The 27,557-nt window shown below is 44.6% G+C and overlaps 1 protein-coding gene across 2 annotated transcripts in view; it reads right to left on the bottom strand.

Moving 5' to 3' along the window:
* LOC133398280 (synaptosomal-associated protein 25-A-like) overlaps positions 1–27,557 on the bottom strand; it is a 51,678-nt gene that overhangs the window by 16,244 nt on the left and 7,877 nt on the right. For both annotated transcript variants that reach the window (XM_061669934.1, XM_061669933.1), the window contains exons 2-4: positions 15,103–15,210; positions 14,359–14,400; positions 6,936–6,984 (exon numbers count right to left, since the gene is read on the bottom strand). In XM_061669934.1, coding sequence (XP_061525918.1) covers positions 6,936–6,984; positions 14,359–14,400; positions 15,103–15,174 — 163 coding nt within the window. In that variant the 5' untranslated portion in view covers positions 15,175–15,210. The remainder of the gene's footprint in view (positions 1–6,935; positions 6,985–14,358; positions 14,401–15,102; positions 15,211–27,557) is intronic.

Here is a 27,557-nt window from a genome sequence, read left to right as displayed (position 1 = left end):
CTGTTAGGAGTTCTGGAGCTATCTGATTCGGGGGGGGGGGTTGTAAGCTTGTCAACCACAGCAAACAGAGTGCGAGTATTGTTGAAGTTCTTACTGATGATTTCAGAAATATTTTGCTGTCTAGCCCTGACTAACTATTGATTAAAATTACAAAGACTTTGTCTGTAGAGGTCATAGTCAATTTGGAGTTGAGTTTTTCTCCACTTACGTTCTGCTTTCCTACACTTTGATTTAGAGGTCTTTACCATTATTGTGCTCCTCCACGGTGTTCTAGGTTGCCTTACAGTTCTTTTAAGAGAAGCGTAATACAGTAAGCCCATGCTTATCGCGAGGGATATGTTCTAATCTAAGTATTCCTTAGCAGCTGTTCTCTCTTGCTCGTTTGCAGTGCTCACAAAATAAGAGACATAACATGCTTGCTTCAAAATGTTAAATCTGTCACTCCCAGTTGAAATTTACTGTAAAACTGACACATAAAACAAAAGAATAGGAAACATTGTAAAGTATATCTAAAGCTACAGTATGTAGCTTTTGGTGCCCCCTAAGCTCAACTTCTGCATTACAACAAAAGAATAGAGCATTTGATTCCATATGTCGTAGGTAATGCATGTTATGCCCCTTATATGTGATTCTACAACATTTATAGTATGTTTTGTAGGACATGCGTAATTTCCGTGCCGTGATTTGCAGTGCGCCACCAACTAGGTCAGTGTGGGAAATGAATAGGGCATTTACTAAATATAAAAACTAACATGGTGACAAACACAGCAAGATGTTAGAGGAGCTGAATGGCTTAATCAGCATTGTGTCATCTCCTCTAGTAGTGGCTTGGGTGAAAATATATATATATATATTTTTTTTTTAACAAAACGTTGTGGATTATAGCTTTGAACATCAAAATGTTCAACCAAACTATATACAGCTGTGCCTTGATTGACAAATTATGAGTCGTAGTGCGGTCGATTTTTTACTTTGTGTTGCGAGCAGAAATTTGTCATAATAGTTAGCAACAGGCACTCCACCACTAGATGTAGGAAGCGAACTTCAGATCAAAGTGTGAAAGTACAGTCAAAGAGCCTTTAAAGGGACAAAAAAACCTGTCAATCAAATACATTTTCTCGTACGCTCAGCGCTCAAGTGTCTGTAGTCAGCTAGAAAAACATGTGCCACTGTGTTTAATAAAGTTAACTTTCCCATGTGAGTGTTATGTGGGGACCCACACACAAGGCGCTGACAAATGACGCCTGCCGCAGTTGAGGGAGCTCATTAGCTCATCAGTGTGCAGGCTAGGGAACATAATAAACAGTTACTGTAATTGTCCCTTAAGTGTCTGTGTTGTGTGGATCTATGCGGGGCACGTGGAGCCAGGCTGCAGAGTATTGGATGGACCCGAATCCAGTAGCCCAGTCCACGAGCCCATTTGCGGCTAATAACTAATAGTCGCTAGTAGCAGGCCACTTTCCAGTGGAGCTGTCGAACTCGCTTCATGAGCCACACACGGGTCACCACAACAGAGACATTGTAGCCCAAATAACACAACACTTCAGAGAAGATGCATTTTTCGGATTGTAAGCATAGCTTGACGGCTAACTGCTGCTGTAGTGGTAGAAATGGGCCAAGCTATTGTTACAATGTAACTCGCAATTACGGCAGATTGCCACAAACGGTGCTCGGTAATTATAAAGCGGGGGATGGCCGACCGATGCTGTTCCCAGGTTGTGTCAGCGTGCCGTCCGTCTTAGTCCTGCCACCAAAAATCGGAACAATGGAGATGGTGAAAAACTGTTTAACGCTATAGCTCAAGAATTCAGTTTTAAATTGTTCTCAGTCTTTGCACGTTTTCAGCACTTACCTTCAAACATATGTACAGGCACTTTACCTGTTTTTTGCGCTCACATTTTCCATTTTTTGACAGGTATTTGACCAAATTTCTGTTTTCAAACACAGGTCCAAAGAATGTGCGTTAATGGCATTTCCGTTCATTTCATTGGGAAATGACAACAGATTTGAGTTAGGAGCATGGTTACAGAACAATTTAAACTCCCACGTCAAGATGCCAATGTAATTTAGTCAAACGAAAGTTTGCTAGCTTAATGCTAACATATAATGGAAAATACCATAGATGGGATAACAGAAATTAGAATAGATGCGATATGGTACTTATAAACCTTCAAACAACTGCTACTTTATCACAAAGAGCAGAACACATTCAAACGGAGCATACAACAATACTCACAGGAATATATTATCTCTGCTTGTACACTGTAAAAACCCATAAAAATAAATCGCTTAAAAACCTTCTACGTCGTGTGGGCACTGTGATAGTGTATAGTGGGGAAACGCTGTAATGCATCTTTAAAAATATATGTGCACAGTACTGTGCAAAAGTGTTGGGCCACCGTTACATGTTGTGTTGTTATAGCATGCCCAATATGACTAGAATGTGATTCAGGAGAATAAAAAATATATACACTAAAGTTACATTTAAATTTTATATATTTTTTTCCCGAATGGACAAATTTGAATCAAAATATTTATTTGCAAACAATGAAGTACAATTAAAAGTAGATACCTATTTTCAAAAGGACAAATTTGAAAACATATATTTTTAGTTCATCAAAAAATTATCAAACAAATTGTATTGCAGTGTACTTTTATGTTTTCAGTTCCTTTAACAGACACATTACAAGCTGTCAGCCTAAATTCCCCAAACGAGGAAAAGCCGAGACAAGCTTGAGAGTCTCCAGGCCAGGTGAGGAGTGAAGAGTTTAAAGAAACGGATGGAGGAATAGTTATAGAAGCCATTTTCTCTAATAGATCCATACACATATATTAATGTGTATGCGACCTAAATATTAATCATAATAATTATAATAATAATAATTATTATTATTATATGGTATGACAACAATAGGCACGGTGGACGACTGGTGGTTGACTGGTTAGAGCGTCTGCCTCACAGTTCTGAGGACCGGGTTTCAATCCCCGGCCCTGCCTTTGTGGAGTTTGCATGTTCTCCCGTGCCTTTGTGAGTTTTCTCTGGGCACTCTGGTTTCCACCCACATCCCCAAAACATGCATGGTAGGTTAACTGAAGTCTCTAAATTGCCCCTCGGTGTAAATCTGAGTGCGAATGGTTGTTTGTATATGTGTGCCCTGCGATTGGGTGGCAACCAGTTCAGGGTGTACCCCGCCTCCTGACCGATGATAGCTGGGATAAGCTCCAGCACTCCCGCGACCCTTGTGAGGGTAAGCAGCTCAGAAATTGGATGGATGTATGGATGGATGATAATAATAATCGGACGTCATAACTTCCAGCTCCTCCCCTAAATGAAGCAAGTCTTGCGCTTTGCAGAAACGACCCTTCCATTACCTTACATGTGAAGACATCTCATCTCGTAACATCAATACTCCCTTTGTTTAACCTTATTTTCTTGCTCCTAGTGTTCACTAGAAGGTTTTCAGTTCATTACTTTGACGAAAATTCATCAGAGACTACAGCAAGGTTGCGGCACCCCTCAGTTAACTCACATCAACAACCTCTCAATTCTCATTGACCCCTGAAGCGGATGCAGCCGTTAATTGCCTGAAGCAGCTGTTCACCTCAGATCCTGTGTTCGTCCATCCCGACCGACCCTTCTCTCCAGTTTGTGGTCGAGGTGGATGCCTCCAACTCAGGAGTAGGAGCCGTCCTCTCCCGGAGAAGTTCCAAGGATCAAAAAGTCCACCCCTGTGTTTTCTTCTCCCCTAAACTATCCCCGGCAGAGAAGAACTGATAAAGTCGGCAGCTGAGAGCTGTTGGCCGTGGTTGCTGAGCTTCAGGAGTGAAGACATTGGCTGGAGTCAGCTGAGGTTCTGTTCCTGGTACTCGCTGACCACAAAAACTTACCTATTTGCAGTCAGTTGAACACCTTAACCCCCGTCAGTCTTGTTGGGCACTTTTCCTTGGACGATCTCTCTCTCTCTCACTTTTCCTTGGACGATCCAAGCACCCATAACATTAAGTTAGATGCTCTCTTACATGCTTGATTCCCCTCAGGAGGAGCAGGACCCAGAAACGATCCTCCCATCTTCCTGCTTCATCCAGGCAACAGTGTGGGATATTGGTCAGGCGGTTCTGCAGGCACAAGAACAAAGACCTGATCCTGGTTTGGGTCCAAGAGACTGACTCTACGTCCCAGAGCTGGTTCTCTCCCAGGTCCTCCAGTGAGGCCACTCCTGTAAATTAGCTTGTCATCCTGGGGTTAACTGAAGGCTGCAGTTCCTTCAACAGTGTTTTGGTGGCCAAGGAAGGCTGATGATGTTAAGTAGTTTGTTGCCTCCTGTTCAGTCTGCGCCAGAGGAAAGTCCTCCCATTGTCGGCCAACAGGTCTCCTGCAGCCCCTTCCTGTCGCCGGGGGCCCCTGGTCTTATCTGGCCATTGATTTCATCACGGGTCTGCTGCCTTTGAATGGAATTTTTTTTATCCTAACAGTAGTGGATCATTTCTCCAAAATGGTCCACTTCATCCCCCTTCCTTCAATTCTGGAGACAGCTGATATCCTGCATACCCACGTCTTCAAGCTCCATGGTATTCCAGCTGACGTTGTCTCCCACCGAGGTCCCTAGTTCACCTCAAAGGTTTGGCAGGCCTTTTATAGAGCTCTTGGGGGCTCTTGCAGCCTCTCCTCTGGTTACCATGCCCAGTCCAATGGCCAATCTGAGGAAGCTAATCAGGATTTGGAGTCAGCAGTTCGTTGTGTGTCTGTCCACCATGCTGCACCTCCCCTGGGTTGAATACTCCCATAATTCCCTCACCTCCTCTGCCACTGGGATGTTACCCTCCATGGTCACCCTAGGTATCAACTCCAACTGTTTTCTTACCAGGAATGAGAGGTTGAGAACCAAAGGGACAGCCCTTTGGTTCATGCTCACCTTTACCGTTGTTATGCTGTCCAGAGGCATACCAATGCCTTCTTGTCCCACACTGGCCAACACAATCTCCAGCTGGCTGACAGACACTGCATCCCTGCTCTGGATTACCGTCCCGGACAGGTCTAGCTCTCCACCCGTAATCTCCCCCTTCAGGTGGAGTCCCACAATTTTTCAAGGTTCATTGGACCCTTCGAAATTGAGAAGGTGATAAACCCATGTGCTGTCCGCCTGAAGCTCCCACCCTCCCTCCACATCCATCCCACTTTTCATGTCTCCCTCCTGAAGTCAGTCTCCTCCAGTCCATTCAGTCCACCGGCCAAACCCCCCCCCCATTGACAATCATCCGGAACATTTTGGATGTCCGCCGCCGTAGTCATGGCTTCCAGTACCTTGTGGACTGGGAGGGGTATGGGCCTGCAGAACGCTCCTGGGTACTGCGTTCCTTCATCCTTGGCTCATCCTTCCTTTGAGATTTCTACCAAGAGTTTCCCCATAGGCCTGGTAGTGCACCAGGCAGTGCATCTTCTGGTTGGCGGTGGGTTGTTGGGTACTGTTGCAAGTCATTTTTGGTAGTTTATTTTGAAATTGTTATTCTGTTTCCCGTGTTGCCTCTGTCTTTGTAATTTTTCAGGGCTGGGCGTGGTCAAGTGTGCTGAGGTCCTCATGCAGCCGTCTCCCATTACTCATCACCCTCTGCATTTAACCTCCGGTTTGACTTCCACTCCTTGCCAGAACGTCTCGTTACTTGTGTGGTATCAGCCCTTTTCGCCTTCTTGTTAACGACTCTTCCAAGTTGTTCAAGTTGCTTGCTCAAGTTTTATTACCTCCCTCTGTTTAACCATTGGTCTTGCTCCTAGTGTTCACTCCTGGTTTTATGTTCATTACTTTGTCTAAATTTTGAATTTTTTTCCCAGGCTTTTTTCCCAGTGACTTTTGTTTGGACTGATTGCGTTTTGTTCTTTTTCAGTCCTGCTGTGTTGAGAGCTCAGTCGCTGCCACACCGGTCCTCAGTTGTTTTGGTACTTTGTTTTTTTCTTTAAGGTTTTATTTACTACTTTGGTGTCAGTGTCAGCTTTGCCTCAAGCGCCACACACAGTTGTCGTATTACTTTTTTATGGAGTATTAAAGCAATATCTGCATGTAACCTCCGGTCGGACTTCCACTCCTTACCAGAAAGTCTCGTTACTCGCATGGTATCAGCCCTTTTCGCCTTCTTCCTAACTACTCTTCCCAGTTGTTCAAGTTGCTTGCTTCAAGTTTTATTACCTCCCTCTGTTTAACCTTTGGTCTTGCTCCTTGTGTTCACCAGTGGTTTTCAGTTAATTACTTTGCCAAAATTTTAACTTTTTTTCCCTGGCTTTTTCTCAGTGACTTTTGTTTGGACTGATTGCTTTTTGTGTTTCTTTTTCAGCCCCACTGTGTAGAGAGCTCAGTCGCTGCCACAGACGGTCCTCTGTTGTTTTGGTACTTTGTTTTTTTTGTTGAATTCAAGTTTTATTTACAACTTTGGAGTTAGTGTCAGCTTTGCCTCAAACACCACACACATTGTTGTCATATTACGTTTTATGGAGTATTAAAGCAATGTCAAGCATGTTGTCATTACGATTAGTGTGATTAATGTTGAATAGCCGCCAAGGAAAGCAGGGGGCGCGTTAGCCACGTCAGCTTAGCAAAATGTTCTCTGCAGCATTTTGTAGTGAATTGTACAAAAGAAGTTATATTATTCACATTACATGGTGCAAAATGGATAAATCCTCAAGCATGTAGTGTTAATATTGACCAAAAAGGTATCCAATTAATCAAAAAATTTCATTTTCTTCATATAAAATCCTCCTAAATTTTCATGAGAACAAAAGTCACCGTAGCTGCTCTTGATTGCATAAAGGGTTCTAACTCTACATTAATTATAATAGCAAAGAGCAGTTGAAGTTGAGTTTGCTTCAGCAGCAGGAGAAAGGCAAAGCAGACATGAATAAAAATGGTCAAGAATAGATTTTTGGGATATCTCCATTGGTAACTCACCTCCCTGCTCGTCCAACATCACCAGAGTCCTGATGCCAGCATCTTTACTCTATTGCAGTCGGAGGAGGAGGAGAAGAAGAAGAAGAAGAATTATAATCTGCAACATTTGCATAATCAACATTGTCCCAGATTATCGCACTACTAGATAACTATCAACCCTTTATTGCTCAGTAACTGTTTTCGTCAAAGTCTTTATGTCTCAAAAGTGTTCTCTGTCAATTGACTGTCTGTTGTCGTACTAGAGCGGCTCCACTACCGGAGACAAATTCCTTGTGTTTTTTTGGACATATTGGCAAATAAAGATGATTCTGATTCGGAACTAAATCATCCATCCATTCTCAACACCACTTATCCTGCACAGGGTTGTGGGGCGCTGGAGCCTATCCCAGCTGACCTTGTGCAAAAGGCGGACTACACCATGAACCGGTCGCCAGTCATTTGCAAGACACCTATAGACACGGACAACCATTCACACTCACATTCACACTGTCACTGAGTGGAAACTGAATCCACACTTCCCGCACCAAAGTCAGGCGAGTGTATCATTACATCATCAGTGACCCTGGACTAAACTGTCTATAATTATTCTTCTGGATTTAACCATTGGGATAAAAGTTCCTGAATGAAAGACTTAACCATCTTGATTGAGCCTTCTGAAGTAAAATGTCTAGACAATCCACTTTAATATAAACCCTATGGACTAAAACCTACTGTGCTGAACGACATGGACTAAACTGTCTAGACTAATACTTCTGAACTGGATCTTTTGGATTAAAACGTCTATAGTGAAGCTTCTTGAGTGGGCCTTTCAGATTAAACCTTCTGGACTATACCTAGACTGAACCATAAAGACTGATGTTTCTGGAGTGAACCTTCTGGACTATCCATCCATCCATTTTCTGAGCCGCTTCTCCTCACTAGGGTCGCGGGGGTGCTGGAGCCGATCCCAGCTGTCATCGGGCAGGAGGCGGGGAACACCCAGAACTGGTTGCCAGCCAATCGCAGGGCACATAGGAACAAACAACCATTCACACTCACAGTCATGCCCGGGGGACATTGAGTCCGAGTGGACCATGTTCCGCTCCTCCATTGCTGAGGCGGCCAACCGTAGCTGTGGCCGTAAGGTGGTCAGTGCCTGTCGTGGCGGCAATCCCCGAACCCGTTGGTGGACACCAACTGTGAGAGATGCCGTCAAGCTGAAGAAGGAGTCCTATCGGGCCTTTTTGGCCTGTGGGACTCCTGAGGCAGCTGATGGGTACCGGCTGGCCAAGCGGAATGCAGCTTTGGTGGTCACTGAAGCAAAAACTCGGGTATGGGAGGAGTTCGCTGAGGCCTTGGTGAAAGACTTCCGGATGGCTTCAAGGAAATTCTGGTCCACCATCCGGCATCTCAGGAGGGGGAAGCAGTGCACCACCAACACTGTGTATAGGGGGCGTGGGGCGCTGCCGACCTTGACTCGGGACGTTGTGAGCCGGTGGGGAGAATACTTTGAAGACCTCCTCAATTCCACCGACACGACTCCCCATGAGGAAGCAGAGTCTGGTTCTCTGAGGCGGGCTCTCCTATCTCTGGGGTTGAGGTCACTGAGGTGGTTAAAAAGCTCCTCGGTGGCAAGGGCCCGGGCGGGGGGAGAGATTCGCCCGGAGTTGTGGGGCTGTCCTGGTTGACACGCTTCTGCAACATCGCGTGGACATCGGGGACAGTGCTTCTGGATTGGCAGACTGGGGCTGGTGGTCCCCCTTTTTAAGAAGGGGGACCGGAGGGTGTGTTCCAACTACAGGGGGATCACACTCCTCAGCCTCCCTGGTAAGGTCTATTCAGGGGTGCTGGAGAGGAGGGTCCGTCAGGAAGTCGAATCTCAGATTCAGGAGGAGCAGTGTGGTTTTCGTCCTGGCCGTGGAACAGTGGACCAGCTCTACACCCTCGGCAGGGTCCTCGAGGGTGCATGGGAGTTTGCCCAACCAGTCTACATGTGTTTTGTGGACTTGGAGAAGGCGTTCGACAGTGTCCCTCGGGAGGTCGTGTGGGGGGTGGTGTGGAATTATGGGGTACTGAACCCCCTGATACGGGCTGTTCGGTCCCTGTACGACCGGAGTCAGAGTTTGGTCCGCATATCCGGCAGTAAGGCGGACTCGTTTCCGGTAAAGGTTGGACTCCGCCAAGGCTGCCCTTTGTCACCAATTCTGTTCATAACTTTTATGGACAGAATTTCAAGGCGCAGACGAGCCGGAGTGGGTTTCCAGTTTGGTGGCCTTAGTATTGCATCTTTGCTTTTTGCAGATGATGTGGTTCTGTTGCCTTCATCAAGCCGTGATCTCCAACTCTCACTGGAGCAGTTCGAAGCCGAGTGTGAAGCGGCTGGGATGAGAATCAGCACCTCCAAATCTGAGACCATGATCCTCAGTTGGAAAAGGGTGGCGTGCCCTTTCCAGGTCGGGGATGAGATCCTGCCCCAAGTGGAGGCTTGTTCACGAGTGAGGGAAGAATGGAACGGGAGATCGACAGGCGGATTGGTGCAGCGTCTGCAGTAATGCGGACTTTGTATCGGTCCGTTGTGGTCAAGAAGGAGCTAAGCCGAAAGGCGAAGCTCTCAATTTACCAGTCGATCTATGTTCCTACACTCACTTATGGTCATGAGCTGTGGGTCGTGACCGAAAGAACAAGATCCCGGATACAAGCGGCTGAAATTAGTTTCCTCTGCAGGACGTTCGGGCTCTCCCTTAGAGATAGGATGAGAAGCTCGGTCATCCGGGAGGATCTCAGAGTAGAGCTGCTATTCCTCCACATCGAGAGGAGCCAGATGAGGTGGCTGGAGTATCTGATTCGGATGCCTCCTGGACGCTTCCCTGGTGAGGTGTTCCGGGCACGTCCCATCGGAAGGAGACCCCGGGGACGACCCAGGACACACTGGAGAGACTACGTCTTTCGGCTGGCCTGGGAACGCCTCGGGATCCCCCGGGAAGAGCTGGATGAAGTGGCTGGGGAGAGGGAAGTCTGGGCGTCCCTGCTAAGGCTACTGCCCCCGCGACCCGACCTCGGATAAGCGGTAGAAAATGGATGGATACATGGATGAATTTAACTGCGGGACTAACTAGACTGAACTAGACTGAATGTTCTGGACTAAACCTTCTTGATGAAACGTTGATCTGGGCTGGATCTTCTGGACTAAACCTTTCTGGAATGATCCAGATGGATTAAACCTTCATGACTGGACGTTCTGGACTCAACCGCTCGGGAATTAACTTTCTGGACTAAACCTTTTAGCGTAAACATTCCATTTACATCTTTTAGAATAACCTTCTCAAATTAACCTTCTAAACCATGGGTCACGGACATGGTACCCACGGGCACCTAGTAGCTCCCAAAGACCACGTGAATAGCCTTGTTCTAAAAGTTGCTCACCAGTGATTGCAGACTTTTCTCGGAATGTTGCAGAAGTGATGATTTTAAAATGTAAATGCTGGCAAAGATTTCTAGAAATAAAGTATTGCATATCCCTTTCGTAATTATTGTGATAAATCATTAACATGCTCAGTGTCTTCACATAAATGTATTGATAAATGATCTTCCGGACTAAACCTTCAAGAATAAATGTTCTGGCGTGAACCTTCTTGAATAAACAAGATGAAGCCTGCGCGGATGAGAGACAAAACATCCTCTAAGACAACAGAACAGTACAGTTGCAATCAATTCAGTGCCCTGAGAATGAAATGATCTGGATGAATGAGAATATTCACAGGCATAGAATAAACAAGCGACCAGAAATTCTGTGACTGAATCTTCAAGGAGTCTCATAGTCTCAAACTTCACTGAACCTTTTTGTGTACGTTATTTCTTGTGTTGTGTTCACTGGACTAGTACTAGAGATTTGTTGACAAAGCAGCAGTGATATCTAATTTGTGTTGTTGGTCTAAGACACAGACACAAACACACACACTTGATTAAACAGACACCACACTCAACCAAACAACAGCTTCCCTCGCCCCATGAGGTCCTCCCACAGATATTCCGGCTTCACGCATCAGCTCTTCTGGACCCAAGTGTCATGTGACCTTCTTGGAGAGAGCACAGGGCACACACTCGCCTGTTTGCTGGTGTTACTGATACTCTGATCACTGACTCAAAAATATTTTTTGAAGCGTTGATTATGAAGAATCAGCGCTTGCTTAGCTGCTAGGAATCATGGGAGCTGAAAGCACTACGGACATTCCTGTACTGTGCGACTGAGCCAAATGGCATCAAGACGTAGTGACATCATTTCTTTAGGCACAGCTTGACAGAATGTTGGGATTTGTTATATTTAAGCAACAATTTTGGATTGTATTTTTCATGTTTACTTGACTTAAAACACCTTTGGTTGTCTATTGCACTATCGTAATGATACATTATTTTCTGTAGACACATTCATAATTATTCATTTAACATTTCCTCATGCACATTCAAGATTATTTCCACACAAACCCGAAAGTCACTGCAAGAGTTATTAAAAATGGAATTATGATATTATAACAATAGGAGCATAATTATTATGCATTTACTTAAAAAAAATACATTAGAAGAAATAATAGTATCCATCCATCCATCCATTTTCTGAGCCGCTTCTCCTCACTTGGGTCGCGGGCGTGCTGGAGCCTATCCCAGCTGTCATCGGGCAGGAGGCGGGGTACACCCTGAACTGGTTGCCAGCCAATCGCAGGGCACATAGAAACAAACAACCATTCGCACTCACAGTCACGCCTACGGGCAATTTAGAGTCTCCAATTAATGCATGTTCTTGGGATGTGGGAGGAAACCGGAGTGCCCGGAGAAAACCCATATATATATATATATAGTCGATTTGAAAAGTGTCCTTTTCAAATCTGCAGTCGATGGTATTCAAGTCGTCTGCAAGTCTATATATATATGCAAAATCAACACAGGCAAGGCCGGATTTTAACCCGGATCCTCAAACTGTGAGGCAGATGTGCTAACCAGTCTCTCACCGTGCCGCCACAAAGAAAAATTTGTGATAAAAATGATTTATCTTTGCTAATTTATTTAAAAAGTTATTTAAATTCATTTTTATCAGCATCCATTTAAATTTACAGTTTATTATAGTTTTTAATACATGTTAATCATACATTTAGTAATTAGTACACATGAATTCATAGATTGCATTTTTGTTTGATTTCTGTTTTACTTGAGTTATTATTCTTATGACATAGCACCTTAGCTAAGGTGTTATTAGGGCACTTGTACATTATTTGCAGCTTGATAGCTGCAGTTGTTCATCTGCATCATGAGCGAGCTCGTAACCCAGCAGGACTGTATGAGGTAACGGTACACCAGAATCAGAATCATCTTTATGAAGTGAAGTCCCATGTTGACTGCATCATCCGCAGACCTGTTTGCTCGGTAGGCAAACTGCAGGGGGTCCAGCAGGGGAACTGTGACGTTCTTGAGGTGGTCCAGCACGAGACGTTCAAAGGACTTCATGACCACAGATGTCAAGGCGACAGGCCTGTAGTCATTTCGACCTGAGATTGTAGGTTTCTTGGGGACTGGGATGATGGTGGAGCGTTTGAAACAGGATGGTACTTCGCACAGTTCCAGAGATCTATTGAAGATCTGAGTGAAGACTGGCGCGAGCTGGTCCACGCAGACTTTGAGGCAGGATGGGGACACATGGTCCGGGCCTGCCGCTTTGTTCATCTGTTGTTGTTCTAAGATGCGTCTCACATCCTGTTCGTGGATGGTCTACACAGAGGTCAGAGGTGTGATTGTGGTCGGTGGTGCGGTTGGGTGGGTGTGGGGTGTGAAAGTGTCCTTTTCAAATCTGCAGTTGATGGTATTCAAATCGTCTGCAAGTCTACTATTGTTCTCAGCTTGGGGTGATCGTCGCTTGTAATTGGTCAGCAATTGGAATGCATGCAAGACTGAATTAGAGTCGTTAGCTCTAAACTGTTTTTCCAACTTTACTGCATAGTTCCTTTGCAACGTTAATTTCTTCAGTGAGCTGGTTTCTCGTGCGATTGTACAGGGCCCTGTCCCCGCTTTGATATGCGTCCTCCTTAGCTTAGCGAAGTTGCTTAAGTTTGGCAGTGAACCACGGCTTGTTGTTATTGAATGTGCGAAATGATTTTGTTGGTACGCACACCTCTTCACAGAAACTGATATAGGATGTGACAGTGTCCGTATATTCATCCAGGCTGCCAGCTGAATTTTCAAAGACACTCCAGTCTGTGCAGTCCAAATAGCTTTGAAGTTCGAGCTGTGGTTCCTTGGTCCACTTTTTCACTGTAGGCTTCACGCATTTAAGTTCTTGCCTGTATGTTGGTATTCAGTGAATTAAGCAGTGATCAGACAAGCCCAGGGCTGCACGGGGTATGGCATGGTATGTGTTATTTAGCGTAGTATAGCAGTGGTCTAAAATTTTATTTTCCCTGGTAGGACAGTTGATGTGCTGCTTGTATTTAGGGGCTCTCTTAGCGAGCCGCAATCTTGTACCTTAAAGGTCATGTGTGAGGAGCATTAAAGGGGGTCACATTAGCATGAGACAAGGACGCTGACCTCGCCGTGCCAGCCTTGGTCGACCCGCCAACAGTTGTAAAAACAGCGTGGGCAATCTTAATCATGTCATGAATTCTATCTGTTCAACTACTTTAGAGTAGCACAGCAGTGGCTGATGGTGATGAGCTTCATGCATTGTAAATGTAAGTGCTGCTGTTTATCACGGAGTGTGCTTCCCGCTGGGCCTGCCTGTGGTGTGCTTATTCAATTAGCCTAATCTTTACCGTCCGCCTAAGCCAAAGTGGCTTGCACGGGCACGTGTGACCGCAGGACCAAGAAAAGAAACAGGAACCCACCGTCGCACGCTTTGCCTTCTTTGTTGTGTCTGGAACTTCACAGGCGTGTAACAGAAAGTTGCACATAAAAAGCCATCAAAGGATAAGCTGCCATAAATACAGTATTGTGCTCGTTGAAGGTCATCATGCAGAACAAAACAACAAGAGACGGAGTCAGGTCTCATTTGTACAATGGCGTCCATCCCAGTGCTCAAAGATAAGTGAAAGTCAGTAGTGAGCCCTGTGCTCCTTGAGGGTTCGCTCTGTTTAGCGGGTTTCCAACACGAGCCCCTTAGGTTCTGGAGCCGACCCCCGCAGCCGCTGCGGGGGTCGGCTGCCAGCCCGACTTATGCAAATGCAGCCCAATGAGCTCGAGTAAGATCAGCTGCTGTTGTCTATTTAAAGGCGGACGTTTATGCACGCTAGGCTATTTTTAAACATCTGACAAAAGACGGCAACAACAATCGAGATGACAGGTTTGCTCTAAAATTGGAAGCAATCAGGGTGCGTTTGATGAGATGCACAGCACATCCTGTGAGGTGACATTTGCTTGTGTTGAGGAGGGTAACAGCGGCAAGTAGAAGAGGCGGTGAACTCACCTCCTCCACCAGAGCCAGCATGCGGCGAGTGCTCTCTAGAGACTGGAACAAAACAACATCAACACAATATTAGTATGGACTCCACAAATACACTTATCATGGCATTATTAGCATTGTTGAAATGATTGCTATTTGTTCACATTTCTTCTTTAAATCACCAAATTCTTCTTCACCCTATCATGTACATTTTTTCTCCTCACATCTATTTTCCATTCATCCATCCATCCAACCATCTTTCCATTTCTCCCTCCATGGCATGCATCCATTCGTCATATCTTTTCATCCATCCGTCATCTGTCAAATTAATCCAGTATCTATCCATCCATTCATCTATCCTTTAATCCATCAGATATCAACCGCATCCATTATTCATTGTCCATCAATGCATCTTTCCATCCATCCATCCATCCATTTATTTATCTCTGGATCACTAATTCATCCATATTTAGATTCATCCATCCATCCATCTGTTTCATAATTCATCCATCCATCCATCCATTTCTCATTCCATGTTTTCCCATTCTTTCCATCTTCCTTCCATCGTTCCACTTCCATCCATCCGTCCTTGCACCTTTTTATAGCTCCATCCATCCAATAACCCTCTCTAAGTCTCTCTCGCGCGCACTATGATGTGCTTATGAATATTTAATGAGTTTATTTGAGTTCCTCTGTTATTCCGAGCTCCTCTTAGCTCGTTAAGAGGACAGAGTCATCTGAATCTTAGCGTTTATGTTCTCATTTTACCTCGTCGGCTATCTGGTCAGCACGAGTCTGCAGGTCAGCCAGCTCGTTGCGCATGTCCGCTTCGTCCGCCATGGTGGGTGATGAACCTTGAACTCAACGACAACGTAACTGGAAGAAGAACAAAACAAAACAAAACAAAATAAGACAAGATAAAAAAAAAAGATAAAAATACACAAGTGCAAATAAGTTATAATTTTTCAAAAATCTTGTCTTATTTTATTTTATTACTTATTCTATTTACAGTTTATAGTAAGTCTTGAGACTTATTGGGCTAATCTGGGACATTGGGTATCAAATTCTGTGGCAGATCATGTGTAAATGTGTGTTGGTATGACAATTCAAGTACTGGAATTCTTGAACAAAGTCTTAGTACAATTTGCAATGCATTGAATTCGCAATAGGTGAACCGCAATAGAACGAGGGAACACTGTATTCTCAAATTCATTGCAAAGCACATCCCTTGCAGAGCAAAAGTGGCATCTGTAACGCTTTTTTTACGAAGAAGCTTAGTATTCCCAAGCAAAAGCGATTTAGCATTTCAATAACAAACATAAAAGAATTAGGGGGCGGCACGGTGGGCGACTGGTTAGAGCGTCAGCCTCACAGTTCTGAGGACCCGGGTTCAATCCCCGGCCCCGCCTGTGTGGAGTTTGCATGTTCTCCCCGTGCCTGCGTGGGTTTTCTCCGGGCACTCCGGTTTCGTCCCACATCCCAAAAACATGCATTAATTGGAGACTCTAAATTGCCCGTAGGTGTGACTGTGAGTGCGAATGGTTGTTTGTTTGTATGTGCCCTGCGATTGGATGGCAACCAGTTCAGGGTGTACCCCGCCGCGTCCACCGTGCCACCCCTTTCTAACTTCCCCCTTACTAATCATTGCCACTTCCTGGTCCACCACACTTGCCTCTTCTACTCTCCCTGCTCTCTCATTTTCCTCATTCATCCACTCCGCGAAGTATTCTTTCCATCTATCCAGCACACTGCTGGCACCGGTCAACATATTTCCATCTCTATCCTTAATCACCCTAACCTGCATCTTCATCACCCCTATTCCCTTCACCAACATGTCCATTACAATCTGCACCAATCACGACTCTCTCTCTGTCTGGGATGCTCAGAACTACTTCGTCTAGCTCCTTCCAGAATTTCTCTTTCACCTCTCGGTCACATCGTACCTGTGGGGCATAGCCACTAATCACATTATACATAACACCCTCAATTTCAAGTTTCAGCCTCATCACTCGATCTGATACTCTTTTCACCTCCAAGACATCTTAGCCAACTCTTCTTTTAAACCTTTCTCCTAATCATCATGTCAACCAACTCCAGAGATTTTCCTGTCATAGTCCCAACATTCAAAGTCCCCACATTCAGTTCTAGGCTCTGTGCTTTCCTCTTCTCTTTCTGCCGAAGAACCCGCTTTCCACTCTTCTTCTTCTTTGACTTCGACCCACAGTAGCTGAATTTCCAACGGCGCCCTGTAAGTTCTCGGCGCCGGTGGTGGATGTTGTTAACCCGGGCCACGACCGATCCGGTATGGAATTCTTTGGATGAACGCTCATATTTGTTTGCCAAAGTTTTAAGCCGGATGCCCTTCCCTACGCAACCCTCTGCATTTATCCGGGCTTGGGACCGGCCTACAGTTTGCACAGACTTGTGCCCCCCATAGGGCTGCATTACCGGAGCTGAATGATCCAGCCAAATAAAAGTCTGTGCCAGGCTGTTGGTCTGTGCCATTGCATGTGACCATGAGAAAATGATACTATCATACTATTCAGTCACGGCTTGTGTCTACACTGTTCCTGTCGCGGTGGGACAAGTTTTAAAACTATACTTAAAATTAGAGACATAACATGGTGCCAGATAGATATCGAGTTTTCAAAAGATCATTTTGCAGGATCTCTGTGTAAAAAAAGGCTTGTGGCTGTTGCATCTGTGTCATTCAAGCACATCTTGATGGTACTAATTCACCTTTTTCCATTCATGTTGTATTATTTGAATCTAACCACTGTTTAAGTCTGACGGAGGTGACACTGAGTGGTCTGTGATGATGAGATGATTTATGTCCATCCTGCGCCCGTCTCTGCCTCCGAGATGCTGAATAATTCAACACCCACTTTTTTGCAATCTAAAATATTTATGTCTACATTTTACATTTCCGCCATAACAACAACAGAAGAGGGGAAAAATATTTTTGGGTGTTTTTGGTGTCCCTAATTAAGTGGCCGGCGAGTGTCTTTTTACTTCTTGCGGCCACATCCGTTCATCCGCCAGCTGGCGTATTATTGATCGTATGCTTATCTTAATGCAGCTGGGCAGCTTCCTGTCAGAGACGTCTTCTTGCAATTTCCTCCGTTATCATCTCCACGTCTCCTTCCGACATTTTAAAAATGGAAATCATCGGCGTCATCCCTCAAAATGGACGACTGATATGCAGTTGATGAGGGCATTCGTGTGCTTCCATTTATAATTAATACGGAGCATAAAAAAAGTGTAAAAATATTCTTCTGCTTGCCTTTGCTTCATTGGCCTTTGGGACAGCAAGGATGAAGCACTGTCAACGTTGCCTCGCAAAAAATAAAATAAATAAATAAATAAAATAAACTTGCGGGAAAATTGTGATTTATTCCATGAGTGATTGATTTGGTTGATTTAATCATTTTTAAAAATATATATAATTAGAACAATGTTATTTCCTATAACGCAATCATTTATCCATCCATTTTCCAAGCCGCTTCTCCTCACTAGGGTCGCGGGCGTGCTGGAGCCTATCCCAGCTATCATCGGGCAGGAGGCGGGCTACACCCTGAACTGGTCGGCAGCCAATCGCAGGGCACATACAAACAAACAACCATTCCCTCTCACATCCACACCTACGGGCAATTTAGAGTCTCCAATTCATGCATGTTTTTGGGATGTGAGAGGAAACCGGAGTGCCCGGAGAAAACCCACGCAGGCACGGGGAGAACATGCAAACTCCACACAGCTGGGGCCGGGGATTGAACCCCGGGCCTTAGAACTGTGAGGCAAATGCTCTAACCAGTCGCCCACCGTTCCGCCGTGTGTACATTAATGAGGAAATATAAGAAAGAGTGAAAAATGTAAGTCTGAATACTTTTCGTACCCACTTTAGTTTTACCCTTCCAACATGCTAAAAACACATGTAAACATATTAAAATTTAACTTATAAAACCACATTTTTTATAGTATTCCTCACTTCCTCAAACAGTTCTGTTTATTTGTCACTCCCAGTTGAAGTTTACTATAAAACTGACATATAAAACAAAAGAAAATTAAACACTGCATATTCAAACACCAAACTGTTCCTCCAAACCACATAATTGTGTCAAATTCAAGTCCGCTGGGTTAATGCTAACATATAATGCTAAAAACCATTGACAGGCTCAAGGAAATTAACATCGCTGTCAAGGTAATTGTTAAATCTTCAAACAACTGTTACTTTAATACACACAGTGCAGCAACACATACAAACTGAACAAATATCTGCTGTGTGGGAACAACGACTAATACTGGAGCTCACAGTAGTTGGGACCTTCTCTGCATCTTCCTGCTCTTAATTCCAGTATGACGCATGTCTTCCAGTCCACCTCATTGCTGCCCGACATGTTGTGGGGCAAAGTGGTATTACACTGTATACTGTAAAAAAAAAAAAAAAATTTTTTTAAATGATCGCTTAGAAATCCGCGATACAGCGGGGGTTCCAACGATGAGCGGCGATATATTGCAGCTGGGGAACTCTGTACTGTACTGTGGTTTAGTACAAGGTAATAAGCAAGTAGGCGTAACATGCATGACTTTGATGGCAAAGGTCAGCCACCTGGTCTTCATCCATCTTCACAGACATCCATTCAAGGCCCTGACATCTCTCCCTGCCCTCCCCCCGCCCAATCAGATGGCTTGAGGGACAGCGGCTGCCAGGCTCAGGAGGATTAAAGTCAGAGCGAGGAAAAGAGGATTTACTCTCGCTCTCCACTCTCTCCTCCGACGCCATTTCCTCTCTTTGTCTTCCCTACGCACACAATGTAAGCACTCACACTTGGCCATTATTACAACTGCGCCCAGGCCCACTTCACGCCTAAATTCCGGGACTTTGGCTCGAGCAGTGGTTCTCACACTTTTTAAACCATGCACCACACACTATGGCCCCTGTTCCAGCTGAAGGAAAAACAGCTGCCTGCTGCATGATGCTGCCACCACCATGCTTCGCTGTACGGACTAGTTGACTAAACCAAAGACATCCTCTAATGCTGACTGACGAATAGCCTAAATCATCACAGCAGGCCTCAGCAAATTCACCAAACGCCGTCTTATAACAGTGACAAGACAGAGAATATACCGTAAGCCTCTGCTTGTACGACAAAACAGACAAGTGGACAAATAGTTTTCAGACTGCCACTAAGCACAACAAAGAAGAAGCAGAAGAAGATGGTGACGACATCAGAGAAGACAAAAGAGAACGCTGAAAGTGTGGGAGCCTTTCAGACCGAGCAGAAAGGTGAACACGGGAGACGCGTAACACGGACCTTGCAACAGCAAATATCTCAAGCACGTCAATCTCGCAACAGCTCCATCAACGACATAGAATGCAGTGCAAGGTAAAATGAACGTTAATGTTAATTATTAACAATGTTAGCCCTGCAGAGGGCTAAGGTTTCTCTTATGACAACTGTCAAATCCTATACATGTCCATCTGACCCGTTTGCGTAATCATGACATCCAGGGTGGTACAGTTCCATTGCAGACCTTTAGGGGGCATAATGCACTTGCATGCTAATGCAAGCTAATACCCATCCAGCCATCCATCCATCCATTTTCCTTACCGCTTATGGCATCAGTATTCAGTATCGCGAGTACTCATCCTGGTATCGGTCTGGGAAAAAAGTGATCTCGAACATCGCGACAAAAATATTTTATTCCTCTCAGACTGAGACGCGTTACACTTAACCCGAAGTAGACAATTGCTCCTCAATAATACGACAAATTTACTTGAAGGCACAAGAAGCCCACATTTGTTGAGCCTGCAGCTCAAAAGTGTCAAACTCAAGGCCTGGTGGCCAGATCACTCTGTGGCCCACTAAAGCAAATTAAGTGTGTCTGCTGCATGTGTCTTGCTAAATGGAGTTGTTCTTTTCATTTTGGCAGAAAAGAAATGCATAACCACACACAGCTCTCGTCAGCGCGAGATCCGCAGTTCCTTCCATCCTCCCGAAGCATTACCGACAGGTCACAGCGCAATCAAGCCACACGAAAGGGATCTGTGCAGCCATTTTATTTCACTTAACATGAATATCAATTCGAATTTAGAAAAGGAGTATATTATAACACACAGAAAGATGAAATTAACTCAGGTGAGTTATCTCTAATCTTAGATCGACTCGCTGTGTTTGTCACAACTTGTCACACAAATGTCTCTTTCTTTTTTTCTCTCCACAACTGATCGCTAGCTAGCAATGCCGCTTCGCTTTCTCAGCTGCATTGAGAGGTGGGCATCTAGTTTTAGCCCACAATGACGGCAGCATTTTTCTGTCTTCTGATTGGGTGGTCAGAGCAAAACTTGTTATTGTCAAGTTCAACTTGATGTATTTCATTTGAATTTGTCATCTTTTTGTCATGTTATTCAAAAAATATATTGATTCGGAACTGCTCCAGAAGATATACGTGGCGGATGTGTGCTGTTCTATTATGTTTTCCTTTAGTATTGATGGTATAAATATTGCAATGTGGATTTAGTCAGGTGAATGCCCGGGTACAAGTATAACCACCTACTATTTGAAGATTCCTTGTTAACTCCTTTCCACACTTGCGTGGCTGTTCGATTTCCATAACCCACTTTGTAAATTGCACTACGCTGTGTTGTCTGGTCAGTTATTCGTGATAACAATTACCTTGCACAATAAAAACGAAAATAACAACAAGAAAAAATGCACAGAGTTGAAGAAAAAAAAAAAAAAAAAAAAAAAGGCTCCATATGCTCGGTCACGCATGGGCGCATGCTTGTGCCAAATGATTATGTGATTGCTCCACTGGACAGTTATTAGTAATAACTGCCACTTTGCACAATAGAAATAACCACAATGACTCAAAATAATGTACAGCCAAAAAACTGCATTATTTTGACACGTGCGTGCATGAGACGTGACATGTTATCATCATGCGATGGGTTATTCATGACGATCGGCACCCTGAACAAAAGAAATACACATAATGAAATAATTATAAAATGGAATATAAATAAATAATAATCTAGACAGTAAAATCAACTCCATAATACACTCGGTCACGCATTGGCATATGCATGTGTCATACGATTATGTCATCGCTCCTCTCGCCGGTTATTCATGATAGCTGTCGCCGAGCACACTCGAAATAAATACAACCACTGGAAATGATCCATAGGCGCAAAAAAAAAAAAAAAAAAAAAAAGTCCATGGCATGCTCAGTCACGCGTGGGCACATACGCTCACACAATGTACGTGTCAGATGATTATTTGATCACTCCTATCGTTATTTATTCATGACAACCACCATCTTGCACAATGACAAACAACAATGAGAAATAATTCAGTGAAAAAAGTCCATGGCATGCATCAACCAATGTGGCTCTATCTGTGTCATATGACCAATACGATGGCTCCACTGGCCAGTTTGTCCTTGATAACCACCACCTTGTGCAATAGAAATGAACACAAGGACTAGAAATAATCCAGACTATAAAGAAAGTCTCTTAAAAGGTCCATGGCACGTGTGGACAAATGAGCATGTCATATGATTATGCAGCTAGTCATGATAACATTGCACAACAGAAATAGCGGAAACAGGACAAGCACACTATATGCTGCAGCTCCCACATCATCATCATCATCATCAACATACCTCACAAGTTAAAATGGAGCCATGCAAAGGGCACACCTAAATTATTGAAGGTGATTAATGGCCGCGTAGAAGAGCCTGAACCATATGAGGCATATTGCTAGGGAGGAATTTTGGAGGATTTTTTATAATAAAGTTGGTGGTTTAAGTTTGATATTTGTAATATATATCCGGACGGCTTCGAGGAAATTCTGGTCCACCATCCGACGTCTCAGGAGAGGAAAGCAGTGCACCACCAACACTGTGTATAGTGGGGATGGGGCGCTGCTGACCTCGACCCGGGACGTTGTGAGTCGGTGGGGAGAATACTTCGAAGACCTCCTCAATTCCACCGACACGCCTTCCCATGAGGAAGCAGAGTCTGGGTTCTCTGAGGCGGGCTCTCCTATCTCTGGGTTTGAGGTCACCGAGGTAGTTAAAAAGCTCCTCGGTGGCAGGGCCCCGGGGGTGGATGAGATTCGCCCGGAGTTCCTAAAGGCTCTGGATGTTGTGGGGCTGTCCTGGTTGACACGCCTCTGCAACATCGCTTGGACATCGGGGACAGTGCCTCTGGATTGGCAGACTGGGGTGGTGGTCCCCCTTTTTAAGAAGGGGGACCGGAGGGTGTGTTCCAACTACAGGGGGATCACACTGCTCAGCCTCCCTGGTAATGTCTATTCAGGGGTGCTGGAGAGGAGGGTCCGTCGGGAAGTCGAATCTCAGATTCAGGAGGAGCAGTGTGGTTTTGTCCTGGCCGTGGAACAGTGGACCAGCTCTACACCCTCGGCAGGGTCCTCGAGGGTGCTGGGGAGTTCGCCCAACCAGTCTACATGTGTTTTGTGGACTTGGAGAAGGCGTTCGACCGTGTCCCTCGGGGAGTCCTGTGGAGGGTGCTTCGGGAGTATGGGGTACCCAACCCCCTGATACGGGCTGTTCGGTCCCTGTACGACCGGAGTCAGAGTTTGGTCCGCATATCCGGCAGTAAGTCGGACTCGTTGCCGGTGAGGGTTGGACTCCGCCAAGGCTGCCCTTTGTCGCCGATTCTGTTCATAACTTTTATGGACAGAATTTCTAGGCGCAGCCAAGGCGAAGAGGGGGTCCGGTTTGGTGGCCTCAGTATTGCATCTCTGCTTTTTGCAGATGATTTGGTTCTGTTGGCTTCATCAAGCCGTGACCTCCAACTCTCAATGGAGCAGTTCGCAGCAGAGTGTGAAGCGGCTGGGATGAGAATCAGCACCTCCAAATCTGAGACCATGGTCCTCAGTCGGAAAAGGGTGACGTGCCCTCTCCAGGTCGGGGATGAGATCCTGCCCCAAGTGGAGGAGTTCAAGTATCTTGGGGTCTTCACGAGTGAGGGAAGAATGGAACGGGAGATCGACAGACGGATCGGTGCAGCGTCTGCAGTGATGCGGACTTTGTATCGGTCCGTTGTGGTAAAGAAGGAGCTAAGCCGAAAGGCGAAGCTCTCAATTTACCGGTCGATCTACGTTCCTAGCCTCACCTATGGTCATGAGCTGTGGGTCGTGACCGAAAGAACGAGATCCCGGATACAAGCGGCCGAAATGAGTTTCCTCCGCAGGGTGTCCGGGCTATCCCTTAGAAATAGGGTGAGAAGCTCGGTCATCCGGGTGGATCTCAGAGTAGAGTCGCTGCTCCTCCGCATTGAGAGGAGCCAGATGAGGTGGCTGGGGCATCTGATTCGGATGCCTCCCGGAGGCCTCCCTGGTGAGGTGTTCCGGGCACGTCCCACCGGGAGGAGACCCCGTGGACGACCCAGGACACGCTGGAGAGACTACGTCCTTCGGCTGGCCTGGGAACGCCTCATGATCCCCCCGGAAGAGATGGATGAAGTGGCTGGGGAGAGGGAAGTCTGGGCGTCCCTGCTAAAGCTACTGCCCCCGCGACCTGACCCGGATAAGCGGTAGAAAATGGATGGATTTGTAATGTTGTCATTTTTTTCTTTTTCTAACAACTTCATTTTTTTCAATTTGTATTTTATTTTAATGTTTTTATTACAAAGTTGTTGTTTTCTATTTGAATGTTTGTGTTTTCTGCTCTTAATTCTTTATTCAGTTGTTTAATATTTTTTTTGTTTTGTTTTTATTTTACATCATTTCTATTGTAATGTTTATTTTTGTATTAGTTTTTTTGGTTTTACTTTTAATGTTTTAGTTGTCTTGTGTGTGTTTTTGTAATCATTTTATGGCTTTGTGTGTTTTTATTTTAATTTATTTTCCTGTTGTTAATTGAATTTTTTTTTTATGTGTTTGTAAAGCACTGTATTGATCATTTTCCTTGCTGGGATATGAATATGTACTAAGAAAAACTGCTCTGTGATATAAATAAAGGATAAACAACCAATAGCACGCAAACACACACACGCATGCTCACACACACACACACAGAGTAGACTCTGTGTGTGTGTGTGTGTGCGTGTGTAATCGCTCCATGCTGACCTATAAACAGGAAGCACACACGTGGACCAGGATTTAAGCAGGCCAAAGAGCATCATGGCAGCCTGGAGCCTAAGAAAAATAACAATTCACGTGCTGACTCCTTATACTTAATTGGCCACTTTACGCCTCACTGCTAATATGTACACAAAATGTACGTATGTACACAAAGTATAATCAAGACACTCTAATATGAAGACGTGAGACAGAGTAGTCCAAGATAGTCCTCTACATTCAAATCTACTCTGTAAAGTCAAACGGCGGCACGAGGCAAGACCTCAGTTCAGCGAACATCAAAGGATTATTTCTTTTGCTCGTTTTTTTTTTTCCGAGCAGCCATTGAAAGCAGCGCCAGCATTTTCAAATTTGGGTTTTAAAGTTAGAGGGCATTTATGTTGTTGATTTAAAAATATTTTTAAAAAAAACAAATAGGAAATAATGGAAATGGAAATCAGTTTGGTGGACCTTCATTTTCTTAAGATTTTTTATTTTTATTTTTTTTACATTTCCCATAGTTAATAATGTAAATCGAAATAGTCTGTTTTGAAGCTAGCCGATAGGAAATATTGGAAGTCGAAATAATCTGTTCCAGGGCCAAACTGTCCCCATGAGAAAAAAAAAAAAAAAAAAAACCCCATCAACATGTTAATAACTTATTTGTCATGATCCACGCCTGCAGTTCCTCTGTTGGAGCTTGCGTGGCGCCTTGCAGCTTGTCTCCCCCCCCCACTCTTCTCCCCAGTAATCAACATCACCTGGGCTGCGCACCTGTCTTCAAGCAACTCCGATTTCTGCCCGCATTTAAGCCTGCCTGACCCAGAGATCCGGCGCCAGAGATATTTCGCTATTGTTGGCGGTACACAGCGCTGCTCTCGCGGCTTCACCTCTTGTTGCTAATTGTTTCCGGACTATCCGCGGTGATACTTCCCCTCCTATGTGCTCTTCCGCTTCCAGGATTCCTCCCGTGTCTGCAAGTCCGCTGCCCGCTCCAACCACGCCGTCAAGTCCTGCCTCCTGCTCCCGCTACCGTCTGCTGACTGATCCTTGTTCCCGCGATCCCACCATCACGACTCGGAAATACACACATTGAGCTTCCTTCAAATTATTACTACTATTTCCATCTACTCCTTCCGCCTGCTTTTGGGTCCAGTCCTACATCAGACAAATAACCTTTTTACATGATATGACACCCAAAAATGTGACTTCAAACATCACCTGTGAACAGCCACAGTTTGATCCTGGAACAGATGATTTCTCTTTCCCTGATTTCCTCAGGGAAGTATTTTTGTTGACTTCCATCATGTACAGTACATCTTGCTGTAGTTTGATGCTATTGTTATTATAATTAATCCGTCCATTTCCTATTGCGCTTTTCCTCATCACTACTGACTTTGGGTGAGAGGCTGGGTACAGCCTGGTCGCTAATCAATCGCAAGGCACAAACTGTACAGACAACAAGAATTCACATTTACATTCGCACCTGTGGACAATTCAATGAAGCTAACATGCAAGTTTTCAAAAGTTGTAAGGAAGCTGGAATAGCTGGGAAAACAACATACAAACTCCAGACAGGAAGCCTTGGAATCCAACCCAGAACCTCAGAACTGAGAGGCAGACATGTTACATTCCTAAAATGGATGGAATTTCAAGATGGCTGCAGCGCATTAAAGTGAGCCTGTGGAGAGGCGAGGAGTGACCCGCAGAGAGAAATCTGCTGTCACTGTGGCGTGCCTAAAAACATGACTTTTGGGGCTATTTGTGTCAACAAACGTCACCGCAATCTACGTACATTTAGTTTTTTTATTACAGCTGAAGGAAAGATGACGGCGCACATTTAATTCTCTACCTTTTTTCCTCCGTTACGTAATGGCAACTGCGGACCCGGAAGGATGGGCCGACAGGAGGAAAAGTGCGAGCTGCTATCATTGACTTCAGGGTTGGGGAAACTTCAGATGTTTGGCTTTTAACACAGACACAAGGATGGAAGGCAGGTGAAAAATTGTGTGCGACTGTAAATGAAATCTATGTCAAATCATTTATTTGAATAAAAAAAGAAAATCTCCTTAAAATATTATTTTAATTCATTTAACTATTTAATTATTTATTCATACTCATTATCAAATTGCATTGATCGTAATTCATTTAACTACAAATGACTGACCAACTGTTTAAGTTACAAATTAATTTAGTTAGGTAGATCAATTCAAAAAATGAAACTCATATTGCACTGCACACACTCAGAGTGAAATATCTCATGATTTTTTGAAATATGTATAATTTTGATGAATATACCTTACAGCAAGCAAATCCAAAAATTCATTGTCTCTACAAGTTTGACGATGCAACAAACAATCAAAAAGCAAAACTGATTTTTTTCATGTAGAAATTAGGCAGGAATTTGCCTTGTTTAATGAATCTATATAATGTTTTATTAATTATTTAATGAGATAATAATATGAATTATAGATTTTTAACCAATCCAATTTAGGGGAGGCGGAATGCAAAATGGCTAAGAAATATTACATGAGTCTTGGGGGCGGATTAAAGCGGCATTACTGTATGTGGCCTGCGGGCCATACTTTGCCCACCCCTGATTTGTAGCACAAACTCACGTAAATGTTCCGACATGTTTCGTCTGAAATGTGGGCATGTTTGGGAATACGGAGGGGGGGGAGGACAACGACACGTGGGATGGGGAAAGACGGCAGCACATTCGAAGCAATCATCAGGGGAGGCCTGCCGGCCGGCCGGCCTGCCTGCCTGCGGGGGATAATCACTGCAAAGCCCCACTGTCTCATTCACTGAGCATAAAACCCACTGGATTAACACACGCGCACACACACACACACACACACACACACACACACATTTACATAAAACACAAACCACTTTCTTTTCTTCCATAAATGCTTTTTCTTTCACTTTGGCTTCTCTATGTAGGATACTCACTTATTGACTTACTTGGCTCGGGGAGAACATGCAAACTCCACCCAAGCGAGACCAGATGTGAACCCGGGTCCTCAGAACTGTGAGGCAGGTGTGCTAACCAGTCGATCACCGTGCCGCCTGTTATTATTATTATTATTATTAATAGTAGTAGCTCCAATAAATCTGGACCAGGATGCCTGCTAT

This window comes from Phycodurus eques, chromosome 2 (genome assembly GCF_024500275.1).
Source record: "Phycodurus eques isolate BA_2022a chromosome 2, UOR_Pequ_1.1, whole genome shotgun sequence".
Lineage (NCBI taxonomy): Eukaryota > Metazoa > Chordata > Actinopteri > Syngnathiformes > Syngnathidae > Phycodurus > Phycodurus eques.
Note: the sequence above shows the minus strand (reverse complement) of the source record. Positions and strands in the feature narration are given on the sequence as shown.